Here is a 26,573-nt window from a genome sequence, read left to right as displayed (position 1 = left end):
GTTTTTTTTTTGCGTTGAAAATGGCTCGAAACGGGGACGATTTGATCAGTTTCTTACCAGATGAAATGCTTAGACTCATACTATCCCTTCTTCCCTTTGAATCAGCTGTAGAAACGAGCCTGCTTTCTTCCCGATGGCGACGGCTTTGGAACTCAGCTCTGGTGCGGTTCGGAGCCATTGACGATCTTGCTCAAGAAGTTGCTTCGTTTTTTAATCACTTCCTTCCCATTAAGCATCCAAGAAGGCTTCAGTATCACTTTGGCAAAGATGGTCTCCTTTTAGCTTCCATTGCTGCTGATGATAAGCTTCACTTGGATTTCTCTGCTGGAAGCTCTGTGTTTCCATGGCAGTTTGATTGGGAACTCAAGTTTGATACTCATAATCCATCTCCATTTGCTTTTAATATCAAATCTTTGTGTCTTAAATCTGTGAGTTGCCTTACAAATCAAGCTGTTTCCTCCCTCGTTTCGAGTATTCGGGTTCTTGAGAGTTTGAGGATCGATCGGTGTTGTGGATTTCGATCGCTATGCGTTGGTTCGAGTCCGAAACTTCGGAGGCTGACTGTTTTGGATTGCATGGACTTGAGATTTTTACATATTAGATGTTTGAATCTTCGATCCTTTCGGTTTCGAGGACGACTTCCGAGGATTCGTCTCGAGAGTCATTTTAACTTGCAGGATGCTATGCTTGATTTTAGAGAAGGGCTTGGATGCAATAATTTGAAGATTAGTGAGTTTGATCCGTGCCTTTTGACCATAAAAAACGCTGCTACTCTTTCACTGTGTGGATGGAATTACGAGGTAAATTCAAGCTCACCACTAGTAGATATTGTTTGTTACATATGGTCGTTAGTCTTACGATTTTAAAACGTGTCTATGAGGAAGAAGTTTCCACACCATTATAAGGAATGTTTTGTTTCCCTCTCCAACCGATGTGAGATCTCACAATCCACCTCCCTTGGAGGTCCAGCGTTCTCGTTGGCACACCGTCCAGTGTCTGACTCTAATACCATTTATAACAGTCTAACTCCACCACCAGCAGATATTGTCTGCTTTGGATCATTATGTATCGCCGTCAGTCTCACGGTTTTAAAACGTGCCTACTAGGGAGAGGTTTCCACACCCTTATAAGGAATGCTTCGTTTCCCTCTCCAACCGATGTTGAATCTCACAATCTACCTCCCTTGGGGGTCCAACGTTCTTGCAGGCACACCACACTGTGTCTGACTCTGATACCATTTGTAACAGTCCAAGCCCACCACTAGCAAATATTGTCTGTTTTGTCCCGTTACGTATCGTCGTCAGTCTCACGTTTTTAAAACGCGTCTACTAGAGAGAAGTTTCTACACCCTTATAAGAAATGTTATGTTCTCCTCTTCAACCGATGTGGGATCTCACAATCCACCCCCCTTGGGGGCTAGTGTTCTCGATAGCACATCGCCCGATGTCTAGCTCTGATACCATTTATAACAGTCCAAGCCCACCACTAGCAGATATTGTCCACTTTGGCCCATTACGTATCATCGTCAGCCTCACGGTTGTAAAACGCGTCTACCAAGAAGAAGTTTTCACACCCTTATAAAAAATGTCGATGAATATTTCTTATGTTGCAGGCACTGATCTGGCCTTCTCTAGCTTCTTTACAAGGGAACTTCATATTTTATCATCTTAAAGAACTATGGTGGATTGGTTATTCAAATGAAGAACACAACAGTAATGCATTGCTCAGCTTCCTCCAAATGTGTCCCGCCTTAGAGCGACTCTTCGTCACGGTTCGTTTCATTCGATTCTCGTAACTTTCTTGATGATAAAATCAATTATTTGGGGTTAGAGTTTCAATCTGCAGCCATGAAAAGGTCTACTTTGTGCAAACTCTGTGCAGATTGATCCTAAAAGCTACAGCACACCGAGCAAGCCGACGTACTCGAAGAACGTTTGGAGACGAGCGAAATCGGAGCATCTAAAACTTGTAAGTTTGAAGGGGTTTAGGGATGAGAATGAAGAAATGTCATTGATTAAGGTGATAAAAGAGCTGGTTTGTGTGAGTCCAGTGTTCATCTCAGCAATTGATCATAGCACCAAAGCAGAGAAACATGGATCAAATGGAAGAAACTCTTCCTCTAAGCTGGATGATGAACAACAAAGATGGCCTAAACATCCTCACATGAATCTTTAGTTACCAAAATTTTACTGTCATTGTGTTTGCAATAATCTGTAAATATAATCTTAGGAACTCTCTCAAACTACTTTACGTCTCAAATAGATCTGAAAGCTCGAGTTTGAAGTCCAAATGACTTTTTACGTGCTTAAAAGAGTGTTCTTTAGCTCTTGAAAAGTCGGTCCAAACAGACCCTAAAACTACGTAACTTGACTCTCACATGAAAGCTCGGAACTCTCTCAAATGGATCTAAAAGCTCAAGTTTGAAGGCCAAATGACTTTTACGTGCTTAAAAAAGTATTCTTCAGCTCTTGAAAAGTCGGTCCAAATAGACCCTGAAACTACGTAACTTTACCCTCACATGAAAGCTTGGAACTCTCTCAAACTACTTGACGTCTCAAACGGATCTAAAAGCTCGAGTTTGAAGGCCAAATGACTTTTACGTGCTTAAAAAAGTATTCTTCAGCTCTTGAAAAGCCGGTTCAAACAGACCCTAAAACTACCTAACTTGACCCTCACATGAAAGCTCGAAACTCTCTCAAACTACTTGATGTCTCAAACGAATCTAAAAACTCGAGTTTGAATGCCAAATGACTTTTACGTGCTTAAAAAAGTGTTCTTCAGCTCTTGAAAAGTCGGTCCAAACAGACCTTAAAACTTGACCCTCACATGAAAGCTCGGAACTCTCTCAAACGAATCTAATAGCTAAATGACTTTCAAGAGCTTAAAAAGTCAAGTCCAAACAGGATCTGAGACCACGTAACTTGAACAAACCTTATAGATTTGAACGAAGCGAGTTCATATTGAGATGAAATTTCATCAACGATAACGAAAATGTCACATCGAACGGGTCCCCAGCTCAACCAATAAAGTCCTCCCAAGTTTAATATTAAAAGAGATAAGAGATTGCATCAATCACTATCAGGCTAAGTCCTTAAAATACAAGGTCAGCTCCCACCACTTTCTGATGCAACTTTTTTTGGTATAAAATTGTGTTCTCATTCTTTGATAATCAATATAAAACCTTTGACTGATTCTTTGTTAATGAAAATCTTCAATGGAGGAATCAACCCTTAACATTATAAATAAAAAGAGTCTAAGCTTACGAATTATGTATTGGCTCCAACGCGTCGTATATCCAAATTATGCAAGAGTGTGGGGTCGGAGATGTGATTATCAGCCTCGACCGCGTCGTATATCCACCGTCGGTCAACTTATTTGTATAAATAAACCTACACATCAATAAGCAATCAATTTAATTAGCAACACGCTTCAAATTTGAATCCAAAACATAAGAAGTATGGACGCTTTAGCTTAGCCAAAGTGTTTGTGTTTGACACGTGTTAGAGACTCGAACTCTCTTGTACTTGTTAGTGTAGTAGATGTGATAGACACTGTTGCTAACGGTAAGCTCACATATTGAAGCCATTGTTTGCTAATGGTAAGCTAAATACCATACTTATTGACCATGTTTTTTTAATACAACAAATATGGAGTCTCAAAATTTGAAACTCAAATCTCAATGAAAGAAGTACATGTCAATTATCATTAACCATATCTAGGGTAGGCCGATAACTTGCAAAGTATCAAAACTGTCATTTCTCTAATAGGTTGGTAGATACCATATTTTTTAAATATTTATTTCGGTTTTTGTACTTTCTAACTTTTGTTTATTTTAGTCGATGTACTTACAAAAGGCACAATTTAGTCCTTCGTCCCTAGATTTATAAAAAGTGACTCAATTTAAATCTTTGTTTCCGTCGCTTAGTGCATCCCGAGCCTGCAGTTTTAATGATTCTGTAGATACCCTTTTCTCCTACTTTCGTTCGAGCCTGCAGTTCTAATAATTCCGTAGATACCCTTTTCTCCTACTTTCGTTCGAGCCTACAGTTCTAATGATTCCATAGATACCCTTTTCTCCTACTTTTGTTCGAGCCTGTAGTTCTAATGATTCCGTAGATACCCTTTTCTTCTACTTTCGTTTGAGCCTGCAGTTCTAATGATTCCGTAGATACCATTTTCTCCTACTTTCGTTCGAGCCTGTAGTTCTAATGATTCCGTAGATACCCTTTTCTTCTACTTTCATTTGAGCCTGCAGTTCTAATGATTCCGTAGATACCATTTTCTCCTACTTTCGTTCGAGCCTACAGTTCTAATGATTCCATAGATACCCTTTTCTCCTACTTTCGTTCGAGCCTACAGTTCTAATGATCCGTAGATACCCTTTTCTTCTACTTTTGTTTGAGCCTGCAGTTCTAATGATTCCGTAGATACCATTTTCTCCTACTTTCGTTCGAGCCTGTAGTTCTAATGATTCCGTAGATACCCTTTTCTTCTACTTTCGTTTGAGCATGCAGTTCTAATGATTCCGTAGATACCCTTTTCTCCTACTTTCGTTCGGAGAACTAATTCCTTGAGATTAACGAAAAACCTTCTAAGAGAATAAAGTGAAAAGGAAATGGATTTGTTGGGTTAAACACAACCAAAAATGAAAAGCTATTGATTAATTGTAAGGACATATATACAAAGGTTACAAACGTATCCTTTCTCTTTAACTTCCCAAGATTCTTAACAGTTTGATCGATCATTCATACACAGAGAGGGAGTTTTTGAAGTGGAAAATAAAATTTAGAAAATGAAAACCACACCTAAAATTTGAACCCACCCTCTATTCTAATAATCATCATCAATAAACAAATCAATATACCATAGAGACAAACCCAATGAATCGATGCTTGCCTCCTAAAGAATATAGATTTGGCCTTCAAGGGAAGACCTCCTACTTCTTCTGTACCCCTCCCCTACAAGAAACTACTGGCGCTGCTGCCTCGACATGTAAACTCTTTTTGAGTTTCTGCCCCAGCCCAAAACCCCTAGCTATGTGTGAGCCACGAAATCTCTCCGAGAAGTTCTTTTAATCAGATACTCGAACTGGCCAGAGGGAGCTAAGCTAATGAAGGCAGAGACCAAAACTTAACGTGTCTTGAACCATATCTTAAATAAGTCGATGCTGCCGCAAACCCTTACCGAAATGTGGCTGCATCAAGCGGACGTATAGGCCGTTCTTGGCTACCAAGGAATCATGAGTACCTTCCTCCACTATTCGACCTCCATTTAGTACCACGATATTGTCGACGTGTCTCATCATTGCAGCTCTATGGGCAATCAGGATGGTTGTTTTGTTTCCCATGATCAAAGTGTCGAGAGCCTCTTGCACGACCCGACTCGACTCAGATTCAATTGAGGAACTTGCCTCGTCCAACAAGAGGATCGGTGCATTCTTCAATACTACCCGAGCAATTGCAATTCTCTGTTTCTGCCCTGGGGTTAGATCCACACCCCTCATTCCTACATGTGTGTCATAACCATGAGGCAGGCTACTAATGAAATGATGAGCATTTGCTATTCTAGCAGCCTCCTTCATTTCAGCTTCACTAGCGTTGTGCCTTGCATATATAATGTTTTCCCTTATGGTTGTTGAAAAGATTATAGGTTCCTGCTGAACAAGACCTAAGTGATTCCTCAACCATCTCAAGTTATAGTTCTTCAAATCTCGACCATCCAACAAAACTTGACCAGCAACGGGGTCATAGAATCTCTCGATCAACGATATTATCGTGCTCTTTCCTGACCCAGAAACACCCACCACAGCCACGGTCTGCCCACCATTGACTTTAAGACTGAAATTGCTCAATACCAAAACTTCAGGACGAGTAGGATAACAAAAATCTATGTTTTTCAGCTCAATACTTCCATAGACGTTAGGAGGCTTCAATGCGGAGTTATCATCGGGTTCAATCTTCGGTACACGGTCTATGATCTCAAATACTGAAATGAGTGACTTGCGCCGTTTAAGTATGTATGGAGCCAACCCGAAAGGTTCCACCAAAGCAAATGTTGCAAAAGAGAACACCATGTACACTTTAAGAGCAGAAGGCAGATCCATATAGCTTTTGTTGACAGCAAATGCAGTGTACCAAAGAAGAAGGGCATTACAAGCAAAAAGCAGAAACTGTGAAAAGCCAAATGCAAAACCAATGGCCATCCCATGAAGGAAGCTCTGCTTAAAAATTTTCTTCAGTTGCAATCTGTAGAGTTCCATAACCTTGTTTCCAGCACAGAATGCTACTACGGTGTATATATTTCTAACTGCATCTTCAAGAACCAAAGATGCTTTCCGGTGCATCTCCTGGATACCCCTTGAAAATCCAGCAAGCCATAACTTCTGCAATTCCACAAAAGTTTATACACCACACGTGTGAGAGATTATATTGAAAATGTACACATTTTATTCAAACTTAAAAGCTCATGGACCAAAATGCTACCAAACTCAAAACCTCAAGACCAAAAGTGTAAATTTTCCAATCAACTTACCTACAAATCTTAAGACGTTAGAGGACTAAACTCCTTTAATACCAGCTAAGGATATTAAACTAAAGAAGTGGAGTCTAAAGGCTCTACATATTAATGCGTGGAACCAAAGTTCTCAACCTGCCCAAAGTTTAGTTATCCGTCGGGGCAGAAACTGAACCACTGTCCAATGTTCTATTTCCCCTTTCTTCACTTGTTCTTTCTTTTTATTTGTTAGCACGGATGGGTGGCAGATTGAGTGTGCGTGCATTGACTTAAAAGGTCTGGCTAGTATTTGCTAGTATTGTCCTTGGAAGATAATTTGGAAAACTAAAAACTGAACTAGAAAGTAATAACGCATACGAACCTGTGCAATGGCAGAAACAGTTAACACTGGTAACGTTGCCAATGCCACAAGTGCCAATCGCCATTGTAATAACATCCCAATAAGAAGTGCTACAATAACAGCAGCACTATCTTGAATAAATATGGAAAGTCGGTTGCTAAAAGTAGCTCGTACAAATGTAGCATCATTTGCCAAACGCATGGATAGAGTGTCTGCGCTGTTCTCCTCTTCGTCAAACCATCCAACTTCATTCCGTAGCATTGCTGAAATGCATATACAATTATATTCCAAGTAGGAAAAAATATACACAAATTATAAAATAAAACAGTAAACATTCACCTGAAAACATCATTCTCCTAACTCGCTCTGTCATTTTCTCCCCCATTATGCCAAAGTAAAAATGTTGAAGAAAATTGGCAATAACTGTGACAAAGCCCATGCAAGCAATGATCAAGCACCATTTGTCTACTTCCTGCCGTATGCTATGGCCTTCATCCCTTTTGTAATATGCTGTTATTATCAGAGCAATTACATATGCGAGAAGGGGATTGAAAGATCCAAAGATAGCAGCACCAAGACTTCCTAAGACGGCATAAAGCCACTCTGCAAAGCTAAGCTCAGCAAGCCTCCAAAAGGATGGTGACTTTTTATGCTTTGTATCCTTTTCTTCCTTTGCTTTCATTCGGAAGTCATCGGATTGACTGTGTAGTCTACTGAAAGTCTGTGAATGGGAACGTTCACTTTTGGGATCAGATGTCAAGAGAGGCGAAATGGGTGACTCAGGGTCTGAACCATTTGATGTTTGACGATGTGCAGCTTGAACATCAATTTTGGGCAACTCCGGGAGTCTCATTTCAAAACTATCCTGCCGCATAATTGATGGTTCCTTGTCAACAGAAGAATCTAAGATTTGGCCATTTTCCAACATCTTTTCAGGAGGGGGGCTTGGAACTTTAGGTGATTCATGAGAATTGTTATAAACACCATCCACTGGTCGATAAACACCAGGAATTCTTTGTAAAGATGGTGACTTCAACATTTTAGGAGATGATGGTTCTTGGACACTGTGACTTGCAGAAGAATCCTTTTCAATTTGGAAAGTTGAAGTATCCTTGTAGTTTCTGACTGGCATCCTGAATGAAGTCATAATCAGAAGCTATTCAGGGAAAATAATCGAGAATTTCAACTATCAAGAGACACAATATGAATTCCAATTTTCTTTTTCCCCAAAAAAAAAACAGAGTTCAAGATGAAAGTGGACTATGAAAAGGGAAGATAAGAAATCCAATCATAGCTAAAGAGTTCTAGAAAACTGCCTCCAATTGGAATTTTAAAACAGCAGAGCTCCATTTACAATTATCTCCTGATATGTAGTTAGGTTTATTTTGGCTTGGTTTTAAGGGAGATGTTTTTGTTTGTCCTTTGATATTATTTTGTATTCTTCCATTCCTACTCCATAAAAGCTCGGTTTCTATCAAAGTAAGAAACAAACAACAATTAACTTTGTTCATACGAGGCGAGGGAAGGGATTTAAACCCAGGATGAATGCATTCAAATGGGTACTTTTTTTCAGTTGAACCATCAATAAAAAGAAAACTTTGCAGAAGTTGTCCAGAAGGAAAAATCTCTGACAGCAGAAACTAACAAGCTGAATGACAAAAGAATATACACCACATAGAAAATTAACAACGCAGGACTCTTAATTATACCTTCTGGGAAGCTTTGCAGCTTCTTCACATTTAAGAAGTTCTGTGTAAAGGCCATCAAGGCTCAACAATTCATCGTGTGTGCCCATTTCAACAAGCTGACCCTCCTCCATCACAGCAATGTAATCTGCATTCCGTATTAGACTAAGCCGCCGAGCTATAATTATTGTTGAACGTCCCAGCATGAGAAGATCAAGAGCAGCTTGCACAGTTTTTTCAGCCTCGAAATCAAGACCACCAGTTACCTCATCAAGCAGCAGAATAGATGGATTTAAAAGCACCGCTCTAGCAATTGAGAGTTTTATTTTCAGCTCCTCCATCAGCTCAATTCCAGCCCTACCTACCTGATGAATGAAAGTTTTAAAAAATAAAAAATAAAAAAACAAAAGGGGAAATTGGAACACATTGAACAATAAATCAAAGAACTCAACCATAATCTTCACATGGCTTTTGGCTTACCTGTGTGTCATATCCTTTCTCAAGAGAGCTAATAAACGTATGTGCATGAGCTATTTTAGCAGCTTCTTCAATTTGATCAAGAGTAGCATTTCGCCCGTACGCAATATTATCTCGTATACTCAAACTTAGCAAGGCAGGTTCTTGTGTCACTAATCCTATTTGACTTCTTAGCCACTCCAACTTGAGGTTCTTTATATTTTCTCCATCCAAAAGGACTTCTCCTGCAGCAAAAAAATAGGCAGATAGTTTGAGGAGATAGGAAACATCTTGGGATGAACTTCCATTAAAGCCCCTGAGGAAAGTATTGTGAGGAACCAACAGAAGCAAGAACACAAAATTGTACCTAGCGTGGGATCATAAAATCGCTCCATGAGTGGGATTATACTGCTTTTTCCAGATCCATTTCTCCCAACGAGTGCCACAGCTTTTTTCGCAGGCACAGTGAGGTAAAATCCACTCAAAATAGGAATTTCAGGGCGAGATAGATAGCTAAAATACACATTGCGAAATTCAATATTTCCTTGAATGGAAGATGGGGTGACTCCATCCTGGTTACTTGAAGATGATGACCGACTTATCATCTCAAAAAGTCTATAAGCAGCTATTCGTCCTTGGTCAAATGAATAGAAGTTCGTAGCAGCTTGGTTTAACCCACTACAGAAAAATAATATATATAAGGAGAAGTAGGAGGGAGAGACAAGTTTAAAATTTGAAGAAAAAAATTGAAAAACGCACTCACAGGCCACTTAAAATTACAGCAAATAGTGCTGTTATAATCTCTCCTCCATGAGCTTTGTGATGTGTGACCAAGAACCTTCCAACCCAAAGTTGCAAAGCACAGGAACATATTGCAAGCCCATAAGTGAATCCAAGCCCGAGACCTTGCACAAGGCTTATCAATATTCCATATCTAAGAGTTGCTTGTAACGATGTTGCATAAGAATACTTGGCTAATGTTTCGTTAGTGAACGCATACAGCGTCCTGACATAAGAGACTGCCTGCATATTAAGTTTAATATTCATTTCAAAACAATGGAACTCATACATTTTCCATAGATCAAGTCAATAATTTCCCATTCCTACACAATACATAATATTTACATGAAATCATGAAGAAAAGGTTCATACTTTCACAGAATATAAAATTAACTTTTACATCTTTTTTTTTAGTTTCTATCTCACACACATACGTACTCCAACAAATGCTCGCAAAGAAAAATTATTTGCTTTATTGCAGTCCTCAAGGATGTAGAGTTCTCACATGAAGCCGTGAAACAGAATCTAGAGCTCCTTTTCATCCACTATCCATTTCCAAGATGGCCAAAAGCTTTGAGTAAAATTATTTAACTTGATCTATTTCCAATTGTTTAGCATATTGTTGGCTCTAATAAGTGTGTCGTATTTACTTATAGAAAAATCTTGGTTTTTTTTTTTTTTGGGGGGGGGGGAGGGTGGTAATCTAAGACTAATATGGCTATCTTATGGGTGACTTGGAGAGAGGAAAACGAGGCTTTGGGGTATGCAATGCAAATGAACATGTTGATGTTTTTTGCATCAGTTGATTCAAAAGCACTTTTTCATCTATGCCACTTATAAGATACGGATAGTCATCATCATCCTCCATTTCCACTTTTGCATATGCTTTCTTCCTATTCCTAATAATATATTTCTCACCCTCCTAACGTTGGTCGTTCTCTCTTTCCCAACACTTCTCTCTTTTGTTCATTCCTCCCTCACATCTCCATCTCTATCTCCCACTATGCCCCCACTTCCCCCTCCCCCTAAACCCTCTTTCCCCCTTCTCCTCCCTCAATCACCCTTAATTTGATTGTGAATTTCTTTTCTTTTTTTAAAAAAAAAAATTGAAATCCAATTTTAAAAAATTTGATTCAGTTAGGTATACAAAAGGCTGGTATATTTCTGCACACACAGGAAATATTTAGACTTAAAAACTGAAATTCAAATTAAAAATGAAATAAGATTATATTATTGATTCATTTCTAAATCAAATAGATATGCCATTGAATTAAATTAGTATCATCTATCAAAGACAGTGTCATGTGTATTCTCTCCCTCTCCTCTCATCTCAAACCCCTCTCTCTCCCTCCCAACCTCCCAACCTCCCATAATGCCAAAATGATCCTCTCCTTCCTTTGATATATGGTATTATACTGAGCATCCCAATCATGTACTTATTACTAAAAATACTAAAAGGAACATGTACAAAGAGAAATCCAGGAATATGACATCTCCGTTGAAAAATTACAAAACACTCTGCCAGCTACACAACACAACTAAAACCATACTCAACTCCTAAGGAACGAGATAAATAAACTTCAACTACCTTCTATCCATATTATAAAAGGCAGAGCTGTGGGTAGGACTTCACGGTGATATGGATCCACTAAACTAACAAGCAAAGGATAGAATGGTAGGTGCTTTGACAATATTAGAAGTGCAAAAATACCGAAAGTCTCCTGATGATGTAGGGGGAGTAGGGACCATCGTCCCCTGAAAGAAAGAAGGAAAGGAAAAATAATGCACCTGCTCTGCAATGCTAGCAGCTTCAGCATATGCATCTTGAATATTTTCTGCAAGCCTGTGAAGAAATATATTTGATATTCCTCCAGCAGCAACTATGAAAGGACCAGTGGCCAAAGTTATGAGAGCAATCTGCCAGCAGTTGATGAATCCAATGATGAGGCCACTGAAGAATGTAGCCATGTTGTGTATGTAGTTTCCAACCTAAAAAGAGTGCACAAATTATGGCGATAGTCGGAAAAAGTCCCAATGATTACATAGAAGAAGAACAAAACAACATAGATTGAATTTTATTCCCAAACCCCAATGGGAGTCCAGGACATACTTTTTCACTGAGAGCAGACTGAATGAGCAGCACGTCACTCAAAACTTGGCTCACAATATCCCCATTGTTGCCATATGTATCAAAGAAACTCATATCCTGATTAAGTAGCACTTGAACATATCTGGATCTAATGACAGCAGTTTGCCTTTCACCAGTCAGAATCCAGCATGAAACCTCTATCACATGGACAAGTTAGTTGATTGCCAATAAAACCAAATTAAATATGAACAAGGAATTTAATATAAAACTGACATCCAATAATATTAGATCTTACCAATCCAACCGGCAACGAAAACACCAATAGCAATATAAATGACTCTTAAAGCAAGCTGCAAAGAAACGAAGTCCAAACTAAAAAATTAGCATTTCTCACTAGTTATGACGCGGGCATTTTCTGAGCATACAGAATTATAATTGAAAGAATTAATGTGTTTAAGTACGTAATTTCACAGATGGGAAAAATTCAAAACAAAGCAAGCATGAACCATGTACAGAATTACGCTCCAATCAGTACTCGATTCTGAAACCAATCACCAAAGGGAATTGGGTTAACAAAAATAGAGCATGAATACAACCAAAAGGCATAATTCTAACACAAGCTACATCCGCCATATCTTTTCAAAGTCAAGCACCCGAGTTACAAGTTCATAAACTTACAGCTACGTCAGGATTTAAGATTGCTAGTACTATTTTATTTATCACCAATATTCAGACCACCAACTAGTTACATTGAGTGATGAGAAAAGCAAATGGAATATCAAGAAAAAGGAAACTAATATTTCTATTAAAAGAATAAAGCTTCAAAATGAAAGATTCTCTTAGTCCGACTACCAAAGAAAATCAATCAAAAAGAAAAGAGAATCACTCCGGAACCTATATTCTAAGCCCAGCCACCTTGACCAAGAAAATTAGCTCAGTAACAGTCCAGTTCCGGCACTCAATACTCAATTTTAGCAATTCCCTGATAAACAAACACAGCGATCACCAGAGGCATACAACAAATCCCCAGAAGGAGAGTTTCCAATAATCAGTTACTGACCTCCCTAAATCTCTGATACTGCTCTTGCTGAGGAATCCTCTGCACATGGACAATCTTAGCAAAGTAGTGGAGATAAACGACCAAAGCAGTACCGTGAGCTGCAGCGGCAATCGATCCAACGACCATGAGAGTCCAATCAAGCCGGTCGGCACATGCAAACAGCCGCGAAAACGGCACAGCAGCAGGAGGCGGCTCAATCTCCTCAGGCTCCTCGATCTCCTCCGGCTCCTCAAGCCGCTCGCCGGTAGGGTCGTTACCAGGGTCAAGGTACGGAGACGGAGATTCCGGCGGCTCCGATACCTCAGACACAGGAGTCAAGGGCTGTATATGAGGTGGAGACCACCCAAACAACCCCCTAGAGATCATCATCTTGAAGAAGAAACCCTAATCCCCTACCTCACCCTCCGTCAATCCCAAAACAGAGAAACAAAAACCCTAATTCCCCCTAAATTTAGCCACAGATCTGCTAACTTTAGTGGAAACTTTCCTGTACCCAAAGAAACATACAAAAAAAAATTGTCCTGTTTCTAGGGTTTCAGAATCACCCTCTCCCCTTCTTCTCCTCCTTCTTCTTCTCCTCCTTCTTCTTCTCCTTCTTCTTCTTCCTCCTTCGTTCCTCCTCTGTGGAAGTGTTCTTGTCTCCTTTTCTTCAGTTTTTTTTTTCTCTTTTTTCCTTTTTCCTTTTCTCTTTCCTTCTCGAAAGAGAGAACCAACAAATGGCTATTGCAGCTGGGTGAGAGTGAGTCAAAAATGGCGGAGACACCCGGCAAATGTTTGACTCGCCCAAAGTATCACCCCAAAAAATAAAACAAATTATCATATACATTTATATATATATATATATTTATATATTATTTCCCTTTTGCCCTTCTTTTAACGGTCAAATGCAGGCGATGCGTTTCAACATTTTGAGTACGGCTACTGCCTTTGACAACTCACCCATCTCATAATTCAAACTAATTTTGAATTAATCCCAATAATAAAAAAAATATAGTTATTATTCAATCCAATCCTATCTTATCTTAAAATTATTATAAAAATTAAAAATATTTAACATTTAAACGTTAATAATGCAATTTCCTAATTATTAATATAATTTTAAAAAAAATGTCGATCGTTTGAATTAGGGTATGAATTCTGTTCAGACTACTTGTCCACGTCACCAATACGATGAAGCTAAAATTTTATGTGGGCGACCAAATGTGTATATATGGTATGGAGAAGTCAATGGAAATGAAAAACTTATAAGGTAATGATGACACGTGGCAGAATTGGGTGAAAGTAGCGGTGAGATTAGCAAGAGAGGGAGGGAGACATAATTGAAGTGTTCTCTCTGAATGAATGACAGACCATTTTCTCTGTGTGTTGGTCTTTATTGTTGAGCGATCATGTGCACTTTTTAGAGTGCTATTATGGCTCTGCTTTTTTGGGTTTCTTTGTGGGTTCGACCCCATTTTGCTAATTCTTTTAAATAAAATAAAATATATATTAAATAAATATTTTAAAGTGAAAGAAAAAGTGGTTTTTTTTTTTATCTAAAAAAAAAAAAATTAAAGATAGATGGATAGAGACATGTCATTAATTCCTTTTAATTTCTTCTTCTCTTTTGTGGATCTCAATTACAAAATGATTTATGATCATGGAGATTTGTTTATTATCATTTTATTTCTAGAATTAATATTTTTTTTCATTAAGTATATAAATTATAATATTATAAATTAATTAAATTGTTATATAAACGCGATGTTTGAGTATGTGAATAAACGGATACGAAGATGTAATAGTTAAAAAATGTTTAAAATAACTAATAATTACTAACATTTTTTTATGGCTTAATCTTATCAATTTTAAAAGTTTAATTTATTTTGTTTGGAATGTTAGCAGTAGAATGTTAGAACTATTAGGTCTCTGAGTCCAAATTTTAAATTTTGGACATCTCCTTTACAATAAAGATAAAATTTAATTTTAAAATACAAAAAAAAAAAGGCGTAATTAAGAATAATTAATTAATTATGTGAAATTAAAGATGTTATCAAACATTCACTCTTAACTACAAATTAGAGACATTACATAATTATAAAAACTATATATAATATAATATAAAATTTATTTGAATCTAAGCTGATGGAGTCAAATTCAACCGTTGATCAATCCATTCTACTTCCAACAATTACGAAATTATAAATTCACATTAATTAGCATATGAGGGAATATGCCATGTTGTTAGTTATTTTAAAATAAATGAAAAGTATAATTGAGTGCTGTTTTTTATTTTATAATCTGACTAATTTGAACTATTCAATCTCCACTATGTTTAGTTTTTTTGTTTTTTTTTTTTAGTTTTTTTGTTATTTTTTTTAAGTTACCCAACAAATCCGAAAATAGAGTTACAATTCAACTCTATCTTACTTACTCTTAAGATTATTATGAATCTTGAAAATATTTGAAGTTGGGGATTTAATATTGAATTATGTAATTAGATAATTATAGTTTTCTAAATAATTAAAAAACAATCAAATAACTCATCCTTCCACCAATCTAACCATTAAAAAATTTGAGTTGATTTGAAAATTTTTCACAGTCGAACTCCAGTCAAAATAAAGAGTTAGATTAGAACTTTATTTGAACGGGTCTAACAAATTTCACAATTCTAAATATGAAGTAGGTAAAATTTGAATCTAATACGTCGTGGGCGAAGGCATTGAACCATGTTCGGGTCTGCGAACTATGTTTAACAGAGGTGCGTTTATAAACACACTTAAATATATGATAATAACTCAATATCGTTATATACAAATAGGAATATGGGTAATTGAACCTGGGACTTCCTGGTATGCACAACTTTTTGACAAAATTAATGGCCAAATCATTTTGAAGGCTGTTGAGACAGTAAAGGTTCCAATTGAGGGTGGATTTCTTTGGAACTTGGAAGCTTTTGGAAGCCTGATGCATCATTTGGTGAAGACTCTGCTATCTTGGTCGTTTCCTTTAAGCTCTCCACAAGCGGAAGACAAACTTGAACTGCATCATGAACTCTCACAAAAAACCACTCCTTGCCAATAAGCTCGACCACGCCAGATCTTGAAAATGTAAGCAAAACGTCTCGATTTGGATTGGAAATGGCAATCTATACACAAACCAAGTGGTTAGGAAGAAATAATCAGTAATTATTTGAGTTCAATGACTACCAAGACAAACCAATGGAGTGAGTTGTTAGATGAACACGATTCTCCATAATGGTAGGATATTGTCCACTTCGAGCATAAGTTCTTGTGACTTTGCTTTGGGCTTCCCCAAAAGGTCTCAAACTAATGGAGAGAGTATTCCTGAATTATAAACCAACGATCATTTCTTGAATTAACCGACTTTCATCCAACAGTATCTGAATATCACAAAATTTGTATCAGACTCTAGATACAGATCTTTCAGAGCACTTGAATCTAAGATTAATAATTAAGACTAAAAGGACAATAAATGGAGAAGTTAGTAGGTTTAGGTGTTAAATTGCTTTAGTATTGGGTTCTTAACTCTTAAAAGTGTTCTTACACACTTGCTTAACAAGCACTTGAGCCAAAAAAATAAGAAGAAAATCTATAAGGTTTTTCTCACATAACATTTCGAGTGCCTAAGACTACAAAAGCACTTAAACATCATTTTCAAACAGGACGATTTTGAGTGGAGAGTGTTTTTTGGGCACGTTAAGATAACCTTACATATTCCGGACAAAGTATGTCTCAGTATGAGTAGTGAAAATCATTGTTGGATACTAATTACAGTCCTGCAAACCGTATTACTGAAGCCACCAAGATAAAACATGTTATGATAAGAAGAATAGGACAGAACTCATGACCGGTTGAAGGTAGTGTTAGGAATTACGAATCTCCACAATGGTATGATATTGTCCATAAGCTTTCATGGTTTTGCTTTGGGCTTCCCCAAGAGGTCTCATACCATTGGAGATGTATTCCTTACTTGTAAACCCATGATTATTCCCTAAATTAGTCAATGTAGAGCTCCCTCCCAACAATACTCAACAAATAGATAGTACCCGGAGCACGAGCATACCCAAAAGCATAAAGAAAAGGTTCATTTCGATTATATGAAATGAATCATGAAGGTTAGAAGTTTCCTTATAATGGCATATTTTGATTGGTTTGAAAATAGAAAGCATAATTGCTACAGAATTTAGAGTATCTATGATGGAAATTCACCATGCATCTTTCTGAGAAGGTATACAATTTGATCACACAACATTAATTTCAATAGAGGTAAGATTTAAATGTGGCACAGTGTGCCAAGTTTCACGTATAAGCATTAAAAATTGAACCGCTTACCCATATGTGGATTTGCAGATTCGTGAATGACAAAGACCAGTGAAACACCCACCTGCAATATAAAATTCACATAAAACCACATGCTTCTCATGTTATTCTTGGGAAATAGACGATCGAAGAGAAACATTATCGATGGAGACATTTAAAAAAGTATACTTAAATTTTAGTAAAATATTATACCCCAGAAAGTATTTCACGTGGGAAAATCCAATCATAATGGCAGAAGCTGTAGTAAAGCCAGAGATTACAGAGTGGCTGATAAAGCGAATAAGCCATCCAAGCCTGCTAAAAGGCAACAAATAGTGTAGAATTAGGTAAAATTAAATTAAGTTAAATAAATAAAATCTCATAGGAAACTATTTTCCTTCAAATCCAAGCCTACAAAAGTATTCTGCCATTAGATTGGTGTTGATTAAGGTAGTAGCTTTCATAGAAGTGGAATATTCATTCCCTAAAAATAATGCTTTGATGTATAACAGGATCACTAAATAGGATAGAAACCAATAATTTTGTTCTATGTTCAGTTTAAAAAGTGCTATAACACGTTGAGAATCATTGGGAGGGAGTTCCATATTGACTAATTTAGATATGATCATGGGTTTACTGGAATACATCTCCATTGGTATGAGGCTTTTTGGGGGAAGCCTAAAGCAAAAACACGAGAATTTATGCTCAAAGTAGACAATATCATACCATTATGAATGTTCGTGATTCCTAACGGAAGATGTTGTACATTACACAAAAATCTGCTGTTTCAATTGCCTAATTTGTCAAAGACCTCCAAATATTGAGATATGATCATGAAATGATAGCGTTTTACGTGAAACAAATATCTCATTGAATGGAAAAGGATACCTACCTCAAGAGCCCCATCAGCATTCCAATATTCCAACCATGAGTGCCAATAATATCGCAAGTTCAGTATATAATTCCTCGGATGAATTGAAAATTCCACCCAAGACATCAGAAACCAGTAGAGAAACCAATGCTACTGGACCAACTGCAAGCTGACGAGAAGCAGAACAAGCAGAACAAGCAGTCAGACCATAACTTACAATCAACTATTGTGAAATATGAAATTAACATAGAGTCTTAGACAGGTCAAAATCTCCAACGACGACAACAAGAACAACAGCAACAAAAAACTTGATCTATGATAAGAAATTTACATTATCAGTTTATCACTGTGATAGATATTTTGAACTTACTAATCCATACAACATATAAATTATTTTTATGGCGACAATTCAATCTGACTGTCTTAGCTTTAACTTGTACAATTCTAATGTTCATCGTTCTTCTTTAACAAACACCACGCCAGAACGTGACTGGAAAAATTGATGAAATGAAACTCTTAATTGTCAAGATGCTTGAAGAGTTGAATTATAGGGCCAATAAGATAGTTGGCGTTAGAAAAAGGTTGTCCAATCATCAATCTTATCCTGCTTCACTGATTGAACTAGAAATCCAAGCGTGATAAATTTATTTTTGTTCTTTAACCAAGATTGAACGTTTAAAGGAATTGTCAGTTGCGATACTCGTACTAAACTTAAACTTGGACTGATTTCGAGTGGACGTAATACAAAAATCCTTCCTATCACCCAAAGTAATCCAGAAAATAAGAAAAAATCAAAATCGAAGTGTCCTGAACCAATTGGGATGCGACGTACAAGTTCCAAAACCGAACAACATCCAAACATCTTGTACTTCCTTCATCGACGATTGAAGGAAACAACCAAAAAAAAAAATCGAACTAGCACTATCATTTCTGAAACAAATTTCGTGAAAGAGTGCGATAATACCTGCAGAACGAGCATGATGCCAATAGTAATCCCGGACAAGAGATCGCTCTGTAAATACTCCCGCCATTTATACGTTCTAATCCAACGGGAGCAAGGTAACAGAAGCTCCATCCAGTGAATCCAAGTCATCCGCTTAACCTTCGCCGTCCATATCTTCACCAGAGCGCCGGCGACGACAACGTCGTACTAGGATGCTGCAATGGAACAACATTGACGGATCGGCTCGAGGAATGCACGGCGGAAGGGCAGACTTAGCGAAAGCAGGACTCGTCACGCTAGGCGATGCGTATGTAATCTCCATGCGCAAAACCAACGCATGGAATTGTACCGACTCTGATGATTCCCAAACAGTGGGACTGGAAAACTAGAGGTCAACAAATGATTCGTTCGATGAACGGAAGAAATTTTCTCGATAGAATCAACTTATTTTCCCGGGAAGATTTTGTAATTCGTTGTCGACTGGAATTCGTCGCAACAATTTTCATATATAGTAAATAAGATTGTTAATTTTTTTTAAAAAAAAATACAAGATTAATTTTAAAATCTTTAAATTTATATGAATTAAGCATAATTGAAAAATACCCATAAATTTGGTATTTTATCTCAAAAATATCTCTCCCCTTTTAAAAGTTTCAATAATATTTTTAAATTTAAAAATAAAAATAAAAAATAAAAATTAATCAGTAATTTAATTCAATATTTCGAAAATATCTATCAAATTTTTAATAATATTTCAAAAATATCTTTGAATTAAAATATATATATAGACCAAGATCCAATGGAAGAAATGATTCGATACTCTTACTCTTTTTCTTCTACTAGATGAATTTAGACTCATTAGATTTTCTTCCAATTCAAAAGCTGCAAACTCTTCCCCATGAGACAACCCCATTCGAACATCGAGCGAATGAAGATAAACGTTCATTCTAATTCTATTCCGACAGATTGAATTCTCCTTTACCGATCTATCTAAGCTATAAGGTGTCTCTATTCCCGTTACGATGAAATAGCTCTATTCAACAACGGAATTGCAACCATTCCCTTACCGAATCCCAACAAAGGATCTCTATCTTGAGATCACAACTTCCTCTTCCTCTGCTGATTGCTTTGTCAAGCCTCTTCCTTCTGGATTTCACTCTTTTACTCTCCCTCCTGTAACAAAGATGAATGAGATTGAACAGGAAAGGGAGACTCTGAATGAATGAGAGTGAACTACTTCACCTTCAAGTGTTGAAAGTCAAGCGGCAAGATGAATGAGACTGAACAGGAAAGGGAGACTCTGAATGAATGAGAGTGAACTACTTCACCTTCAAGTGTTGAAAGTCAAGCGGCTGAAAGAAAATCTTTTGTATCTAGCATAGGGGTAAAACATTAAAAGAGCCTTTCCCCTAATAGCAGCATATGAAAGAAAATAAATTCTATCCAAGAGGGGTAAAACATTAAAATAGCTGGAGCTTCAATAAATTCTTTTCTATCCCATATGACTGTAAAAGTTCGTAAAACCTTTTTCCCTAATAGCTGGAGCTGAAAGAAAAGATTTTGTTCGTAAAACCTTTTTCCCTAATAGCTGGAGCTGAAAGAAAAGATTTTGTTCGTAAAACCTTTTTCCCTAATAGCTGGAACTGAAAGAAAAGATTTTGTATCCACCACCATAGGGTAAAACATTAAAAGCGGTTTTTCTGAAAGCTGCTTCAAACTAATTTATTTTATCCCCATATAACTGTCAAAGTTCGTAATCTATCTATCCCCATATAACTGTCAAAGTTCGTAATCTGTTTTTCACTCGGTAAAACTTTTGAAAGAAAGAAATTCTATCCTCCCTATTTTTGGGATTAAATCGATGCTTTACCCTATTGAAACAGTAAATACTAAAGATGAAGGAGAGTGAACCATCAGTAAATCCTCAATATAAGAATCTTCGGTCTATTTTTAGGGAGATTTTCCTATCCTCAATATATATATATTAAATTTAGCAATTTAAATAGTAAAGTAATATAACTAAAATTGAAAAAAGTGTACACACCGGTTAACGTTTTGCGCGAGTAGATGTGTATTTACAAAACCCTAATATATAAGGCACATCGTCTTCTCCCCCGCTGAAACCTAGCCTTTCCGATTGCAGCTGTTCGTCCGTGTAAGATCATTTTTTCGCTTCACTTCCTCTCAGACTCTCGATGCATGTTTTTTCTTCTTGTATCTAGGGTTAGGGTTGGGGTTACATTCGACGCCATTAGTTCGATTCGTATGAGATTTACTCGCTTTTCACTTGGCAATTAGTTGCTAGTTTTCTCCACTCGTTGATATCTATGTCCGTTTTTTGTGCCACGAACAGGTCGGAGTAGCGATTAGGTAGAGGACTTTGCAATGGCTCCGAAAGGTAAGTTTATCAATTTATACATCGAACAGTTATCGATTACTCGTTTTTATAATAATCTCTTGCATTTATAGTTGCATAGGACATTCAAATTATTTTCAGTGCTATATCATTTCTCATGACTGCCGTTCGATATTTATTCTGCACGCGATGTGGATCTCTAGACTCAGTTGTTGAAAACATTTGAGCTTCGAATTTAAAAGAATCTGATAATTGCAAAGTTGAAACGACAAGATCTGAATAGCCTGTTTAGAATTTAGTCCACGGGCTACTAACTTCATAGAATCGCACGATCGAAAAATTTGCCTGAATCACTCTGCTTCACTATTTTTTCTTTCACCGTTGTCGAAAGTAGAAAAATGGTGATTATATTGTTAGTATGAATATCATTTTTACGAACTATGTGAGAATGCTCGTAGGATTTATAGAAGAGATAGGCATTGACAATTTACACATATAGGAAGGATTAGTTTTGAGCAAATAAACGAGCCAGGCTTGATATTTCTTTTCCCCCTCAGCTGACCTCACCAAAAAGGCTGACCCCAAGGCACAAGCCTTGAAAACTGCCAAGGCAGTAAAATCGGGTCCAACATTTAAGAAGAAAGCGAAGAAAATCAGAACGTCTGTCACATTTCACCGTCCTAAGACATTGAAGAAGGAAAGAAATCCCAAGTATCCACGGATTAGTGCTACTCCAAGGAACAAGTTGGACCAGTATCAGATTCTTAAATACCCTTTGACTACTGAGTCTGCAATGAAGAAGATCGAGGACAATAATACTTTGGTTTTCATTGTGGACATTCGTGCTGATAAGAAGAAGATCAAGGATGCCGTGAAGAAGATGTATGACATCCAGACCAAGAAAGTGAACACGTTGATCAGGTAAAATCTTAATCAAACATTCTTATGGTTTCTTCTTAGAATATTGAGTTGGGTTCTTCCCGGATATGATCTCAATCTTAAATAATCCATCATCTTGTGGAAGTTTCTTGTTATCATTCTTAGAGCCAACTTATCAATGAAATTAATGGCTGCAATGGTTATCATAAAATGTTCACACTGACAACGTTGCTTGCTTTATCCAATATTGCAGGCCTGATGGAACCAAGAAGGCATATGTAAGGCTGACTCCCGATTATGATGCTTTGGATGTTGCAAACAAGATTGGAATCATCTAAGGCTTTCGTTTTTGTTTGAGAAAATTGATTATCTTTCGCAGTGACAATTTTGATTTATGGAATGACCTCCATTTTCTCTAGCAATCAGTAAGTTGTTTTTCACCAAGCTGCTGCAACGCTTGTTGGCTTGTGAATGGTAGGGTTTGTGGTTGAATGTAATAGAAGTCTGCATTTCTTTACTTCACCTATTTTCCTCATTTCCACTAACAATATAATCTGAAGACTGGTTTTTCATGATCCCTGCTTTCTTCTCCCACCCAATAATTTTACCAACTTTTCTGGATTTCTAGTCATAATCATAAATTTTAGTTCCTTTTGAGATTTTGATTTTCTTCCTTAAACCCTTAAGACTGTTGTCCACGAGCCATTGTCAATATCAAGATTTTTATAATTTCTTAATTTTTCAATGAGTCTTGAAATTAATTAATGAACAAAAAGGGTGGATACGTTACAGAAGTTTAAGCTGTCAACAACCTGAGAGAATCTAAATTAATGATAAACGTGTTCACATCGGAGCCGCGTCAAACTTTTGAAATTGTGAAGGAATCGACGACCGTGCGCAATTTATCTTTCATTTTCTCCCACCTCCTCTCATTTGCTCCGGTTGTCAAAGTGTAGAATTTTCCTGCCATTGAAAAGATAAAAAAGAGCTTTGTTAGGAATCTCAGTCGATTTAAAAATGAAGTTGCTTTCTATCGTTCAAAATTATGGATCGTTACAATAACATTAAGTTAACAAGTCATCTAGTTATGGTTTCGAATAAGATGAAAAACAAAGCTCTTCTGTATACAATTTGCTGGGGATAGAATGAACAAGAAAAACTTCAGAAAAGATGTTCCCGAGCAATAGTATAAGACTAGCGAAGTTTCATACCGTTGGCAACAGCAATTGTGCTGAGAGCATGGCGAGTGTAGTTTGGAGCTTGAGCTACAAACTCAAATGTGTAGTACGCTTTCCCATCAATGTCATGCTGCACCATTCATCATCAACACATAACAGAGGTGGTGAAAATGTACCTTTTTTTTTTTGTGGAGGGTAGCATGTAAAGCTAGAAAAATTGTAGAGCAATAGTCATATAAACTTGACAAGTCGAACAGATATGAACTCCTTCAAAAGCTTGTAGGGGAATCAAAAGTCATATGAGACGTAACAAAGCCATAAACTAGAACAACTTAGGACACTTTCTCGCATGGACAAACTTTTGAACGTTAATTAAAACAAGGTATAAGTAGCTTATTGGTTGCTATTTCTTTTTCTATTAGGCCAGACTTCACAAGGAGAGCTATCTTGATGTGAAGAAACTGTGCCAAAATGAAATTTGGAGCATATATCCAACAGCAAAGTGAAGAGAAGATGGCCAAGAAGAAGTGACAATCGACCTCATTGGAACGGGTTCTATCGTCAATATTTCTAGCCATGAGCTTGGATTAAAGGGATGAACCAATGGACTTCACATCACAGATTGAAAAAATGAATTGGTCGCACTTTTGGGTGTATTTCCATTTTATATGATTGATTTACATACCGAAGAACCTTCTGTGTAGAGGGAGTGATGCTTGTGGATCAGATCCAACGGGTAAGTTAGTTTATAGCTACTAGTTATTTCACTCCACAGCAACTAATATGATAAAATCTTAGTCAAGAGTATAGATATTCAAACCTCTGATGCTTCGATTAACTTTGTTCTTTGATTAGAGGGAGCTAGAACCTTCTTTATCAAAGTTTCAGCAATCTGAATCATGAAACAATGAAGTTACCTAAAGATAAAATTCCCAACTTAATGCATTATTCGAACAGTTTATGGCTAACCTGTTGAGGGGACCCAAAATCTCGAATATCTTCTTTGCTGGTTGGAATCATATTGACACTGACATTTTCTAATGGTTCAATTACATCTTTGAATACCTTATCTTGACCATCAATGACTACTTCCTGCTCACTCGAGTGAATAAAATGCTTTAAAACGTGCTTCTTGTGCTAAGTAGTTAAATTTAAAGTGCATTGTGTGTGCAAAAGTACCTGCCACCCAAATGGATAGACGAATGAGTAGCCGTCTTTCTTGTCTGAAACTGATAAGAACCCTTTCTTTGTTTCTGCAGCAACTGAGCAATATCAAGCGGGTACCCTTAGGATATCATCATCCTTCATTTTGAAAGAAATACAGTGTACGCTAGAGGCACTAATTTTAGAATTGAATAGCAACGAAAATGTAAGAGAAACGTAAGATATGAGTAACTAAGAGGAGTAATAAATCTTACATGACATGGAATTCATGTCTGCAAGATAAATCCAAGTAATAAACGCACTGCCCGCTAGCAGCTGGCGTCTCCCAAGTCTATCTGCCAAGAAAACAGAGCAACTATTGAATAATGAAATTATTTGTTTCTAAAGCTGATCAGAATGAAGTGAGATCATCCACGGGAAACACAAGCCAGAAAATGCTTTTTGATTTTGAAGAAACGGTACACGGTAAATCCTTCGAATCTCTCAATTTACTTGCGCCAAATCATCTCGATTCATAACACAATCACTGAATGGCAAGCACATTCAATTAACTCGCAATGTGAAGCTAAATTCCAGTATAATCAGTACAAATTCATATGAAACCTGATTTTCCATCTCAATTTGGTAAACTGACCTTCGGAACTGCACGCATGGCCATTAACTGAAGATCCGCGTGCTCGCTCAGCCCTGACAAGAAATGAAATCCCCGCTCTGCAGCAAACAGATCTTCCATGAAGTTTCTGCGAGCGAAAAAAGATAATCGATCGTTAATCAGAACGAATGACAGGAAGAAAACAGAAGCCAAAATTGGATTGATTTTGAAGGAAATGTGGACCTGAGGAAGAGAATTGATGAAGAGAGACTTCTGGACAGGGGGTAAGCAATGCAGAGACGCCATTGAAGATCCCTTGCTTCTGAAGCGTGTGCTTCGTTAATGTGAGATGAACTTTATCTTCTGGTTCTGTTCTTGGATTGCCTATCCGCTGTGTTCGCGCGTTCGCTCAGCCACATTTCTTACGTCGGCCCCTCACCCGTTTTTCGGCCTTTTTCTATTCTATTTATATATCGCTCCCAAAACTACGTCCATATTATTAAAAATAACATTTTTTTTGTATGTTTAATTTTAATGTAAATTTGTACTTTTTTTTTTAAATTTAATTTTTTTAGACATAGCTTAGATGCACCCGAGACTTGGGGTAACAAAGCTTATATGCACTCGAAACTTGGGATGACAAAGCTTAACTGATAAAGATTCTCAATAATTATGTCCGAGTGAACAACGAAGGCAAATGACATTTTAGAACTTGAGATTGCGTCACGCCAGAACAACGAGACGAAAAGCAATATTCTATTTGAAGGACCTCGACTTACAATAGAGACATACTCGAACCTTATGATTTGACCTAATCTAAAGTATTTTTCGCATGAGTTTGTGATCAAAATTGACGATAAAAAAATCTAGTTTAAAGTCGGACAAAACTGCAAGAAATGAGATTTTATTTTAGATTAAGTATTTAATAAAATATAATATTTATATAAAAATTAAAGATGATAAAATATAATATTAAAAATTTTATATAGATAAATACGTTTTCTTATATGATGGCAACTTAGATATGTTTTCAAAACACTTAAATTGGTTAAAGACGGATATTGCAATTCCCACATCGGAAAGGCGCGAAAAGGAGACCTTGGTCGTGGTGTATAAATAGGACATTGGTCTGCCGTCAAAACTTGCCTTAAACTAATGAGTAAGGAAAACAAAGTGGCCGGGGGGATCCGGCCGCAGCGCTTGCTATTTCAATGCGCATGAATTTGTGGAGGGGTTGTAGGCTGGCCGATTGTTGACGCTGCTTACTTTGCAGAACTCTCTCGTGCTGGCCTCCCAATTTAACCCACCCCCAATCCCAGTACGAATCTTTTAACCTTTACTCGAATTTTAGTTCTTGTTTGTTTCG

At 37.1% G+C, this 26,573-nt stretch overlaps 5 protein-coding genes and 1 non-coding gene across 9 annotated transcripts; 3 read left to right on the top strand and 3 right to left on the bottom strand.

Annotated features, from left to right (window-relative positions):
• Positions 1 to 20: 20 nt before the first annotated feature.
• On the top strand, positions 21 to 2,298 carry LOC111808025 (F-box family protein). Its single transcript, XM_023693789.2, has 3 exons — positions 21 to 800; positions 1,613 to 1,771; positions 1,882 to 2,298. The coding sequence occupies exons 1-3, from the start codon at positions 21 to 23 to the stop codon at positions 2,173 to 2,175; spliced, it is 1,233 nt and encodes a 410-aa protein (XP_023549557.2). The 3' UTR covers positions 2,176 to 2,298.
• Positions 2,299 to 4,629: 2,331 nt separating this feature from the next.
• On the bottom strand, positions 4,630 to 13,726 carry LOC111808451 (ABC transporter B family member 20). 2 transcript variants are annotated; one of them, XM_023694434.2, is made up of 12 exons: positions 12,924 to 13,044; positions 12,758 to 12,845; positions 12,159 to 12,213; positions 11,885 to 12,060; positions 11,563 to 11,763; positions 9,758 to 10,017; positions 9,362 to 9,672; positions 9,019 to 9,239; positions 8,563 to 8,903; positions 7,193 to 7,986; positions 6,875 to 7,116; positions 4,630 to 6,382 (listed from the first exon to the last, which is right to left on the bottom strand). In XM_023694434.2, the coding sequence occupies exons 4-12, from the start codon at positions 11,975 to 11,977 to the stop codon at positions 5,153 to 5,155; spliced, it is 3,693 nt and encodes a 1,230-aa protein (XP_023550202.2). In that variant the 5' UTR covers positions 11,978 to 12,060; positions 12,159 to 12,213; positions 12,758 to 12,845; positions 12,924 to 13,044; the 3' UTR covers positions 4,630 to 5,152. The 2 variants fall into 2 exon arrangements, with proteins under 2 accessions (XP_023550202.2, XP_023550201.2); XM_023694433.2 differs by lacking the exon at positions 12,758 to 12,845 and having other exon boundaries at positions 12,924 to 13,726.
• A 1,887-nt stretch (positions 13,727 to 15,613) lies between these two features.
• LOC111809343 (putative sulfate transporter 4.2) lies at positions 15,614 to 19,536 on the bottom strand. The gene is made up of 5 exons (XM_087117082.1): positions 19,060 to 19,536; positions 17,951 to 18,264; positions 17,438 to 17,539; positions 17,258 to 17,309; positions 15,614 to 16,050 (listed from the first exon to the last, which is right to left on the bottom strand). The coding sequence occupies exons 3-5, from the start codon at positions 17,470 to 17,472 to the stop codon at positions 15,790 to 15,792; spliced, it is 348 nt and encodes a 115-aa protein (XP_086973208.1). The 5' UTR covers positions 17,473 to 17,539; positions 17,951 to 18,264; positions 19,060 to 19,536; the 3' UTR covers positions 15,614 to 15,789.
• A 1,523-nt stretch (positions 19,537 to 21,059) lies between these two features.
• On the top strand, positions 21,060 to 22,848 carry LOC111809049 (large ribosomal subunit protein uL23). Its single transcript, XM_023695376.2, has 4 exons — positions 21,060 to 21,193; positions 21,392 to 21,436; positions 21,952 to 22,315; positions 22,527 to 22,848. The coding sequence occupies exons 2-4, from the start codon at positions 21,424 to 21,426 to the stop codon at positions 22,609 to 22,611; spliced, it is 462 nt and encodes a 153-aa protein (XP_023551144.2). The 5' UTR covers positions 21,060 to 21,193; positions 21,392 to 21,423; the 3' UTR covers positions 22,612 to 22,848.
• Positions 22,849 to 23,004: 156 nt separating this feature from the next.
• On the bottom strand, positions 23,005 to 25,668 carry LOC111809048 (psbP-like protein 1, chloroplastic). 3 transcript variants are annotated; one of them, XM_023695373.2, is made up of 8 exons: positions 25,451 to 25,666; positions 25,219 to 25,355; positions 24,870 to 24,946; positions 24,631 to 24,713; positions 24,421 to 24,543; positions 24,272 to 24,343; positions 23,485 to 23,581; positions 23,005 to 23,236 (listed from the first exon to the last, which is right to left on the bottom strand). In XM_023695373.2, the coding sequence occupies exons 1-8, from the start codon at positions 25,511 to 25,513 to the stop codon at positions 23,133 to 23,135; spliced, it is 756 nt and encodes a 251-aa protein (XP_023551141.1). In that variant the 5' UTR covers positions 25,514 to 25,666; the 3' UTR covers positions 23,005 to 23,132. The 3 variants fall into 3 exon arrangements, 2 of the variants coding, with proteins under 2 accessions (XP_023551141.1, XP_023551143.1); XM_023695375.2 differs by having other exon boundaries at positions 23,006 to 23,236; positions 24,870 to 24,950; positions 25,250 to 25,355; XR_015411573.1 differs by having other exon boundaries at positions 23,185 to 23,236; positions 23,485 to 23,659; positions 25,451 to 25,668.
• Positions 25,669 to 26,349: 681 nt separating this feature from the next.
• LOC111809486 (U12 minor spliceosomal RNA) lies at positions 26,350 to 26,502 on the top strand. The gene has a single exon (XR_002817255.2). It is a non-coding gene; the product is annotated as a U12 minor spliceosomal RNA (small nuclear RNA).
• The last annotated feature ends 71 nt before the right edge of the window (positions 26,503 to 26,573 follow it).

Source organism: Cucurbita pepo, chromosome 13 (genome assembly GCF_057944985.1).
Source record: "Cucurbita pepo subsp. pepo isolate OVF chromosome 13, ASM5794498v1, whole genome shotgun sequence".
Classification (NCBI taxonomy): Eukaryota; Viridiplantae; Streptophyta; class Magnoliopsida; order Cucurbitales; family Cucurbitaceae; genus Cucurbita; species Cucurbita pepo.
The sequence above is the reverse complement of the archived record's forward strand: the minus strand, read 5'-3'. Positions and strand labels throughout refer to the sequence as shown.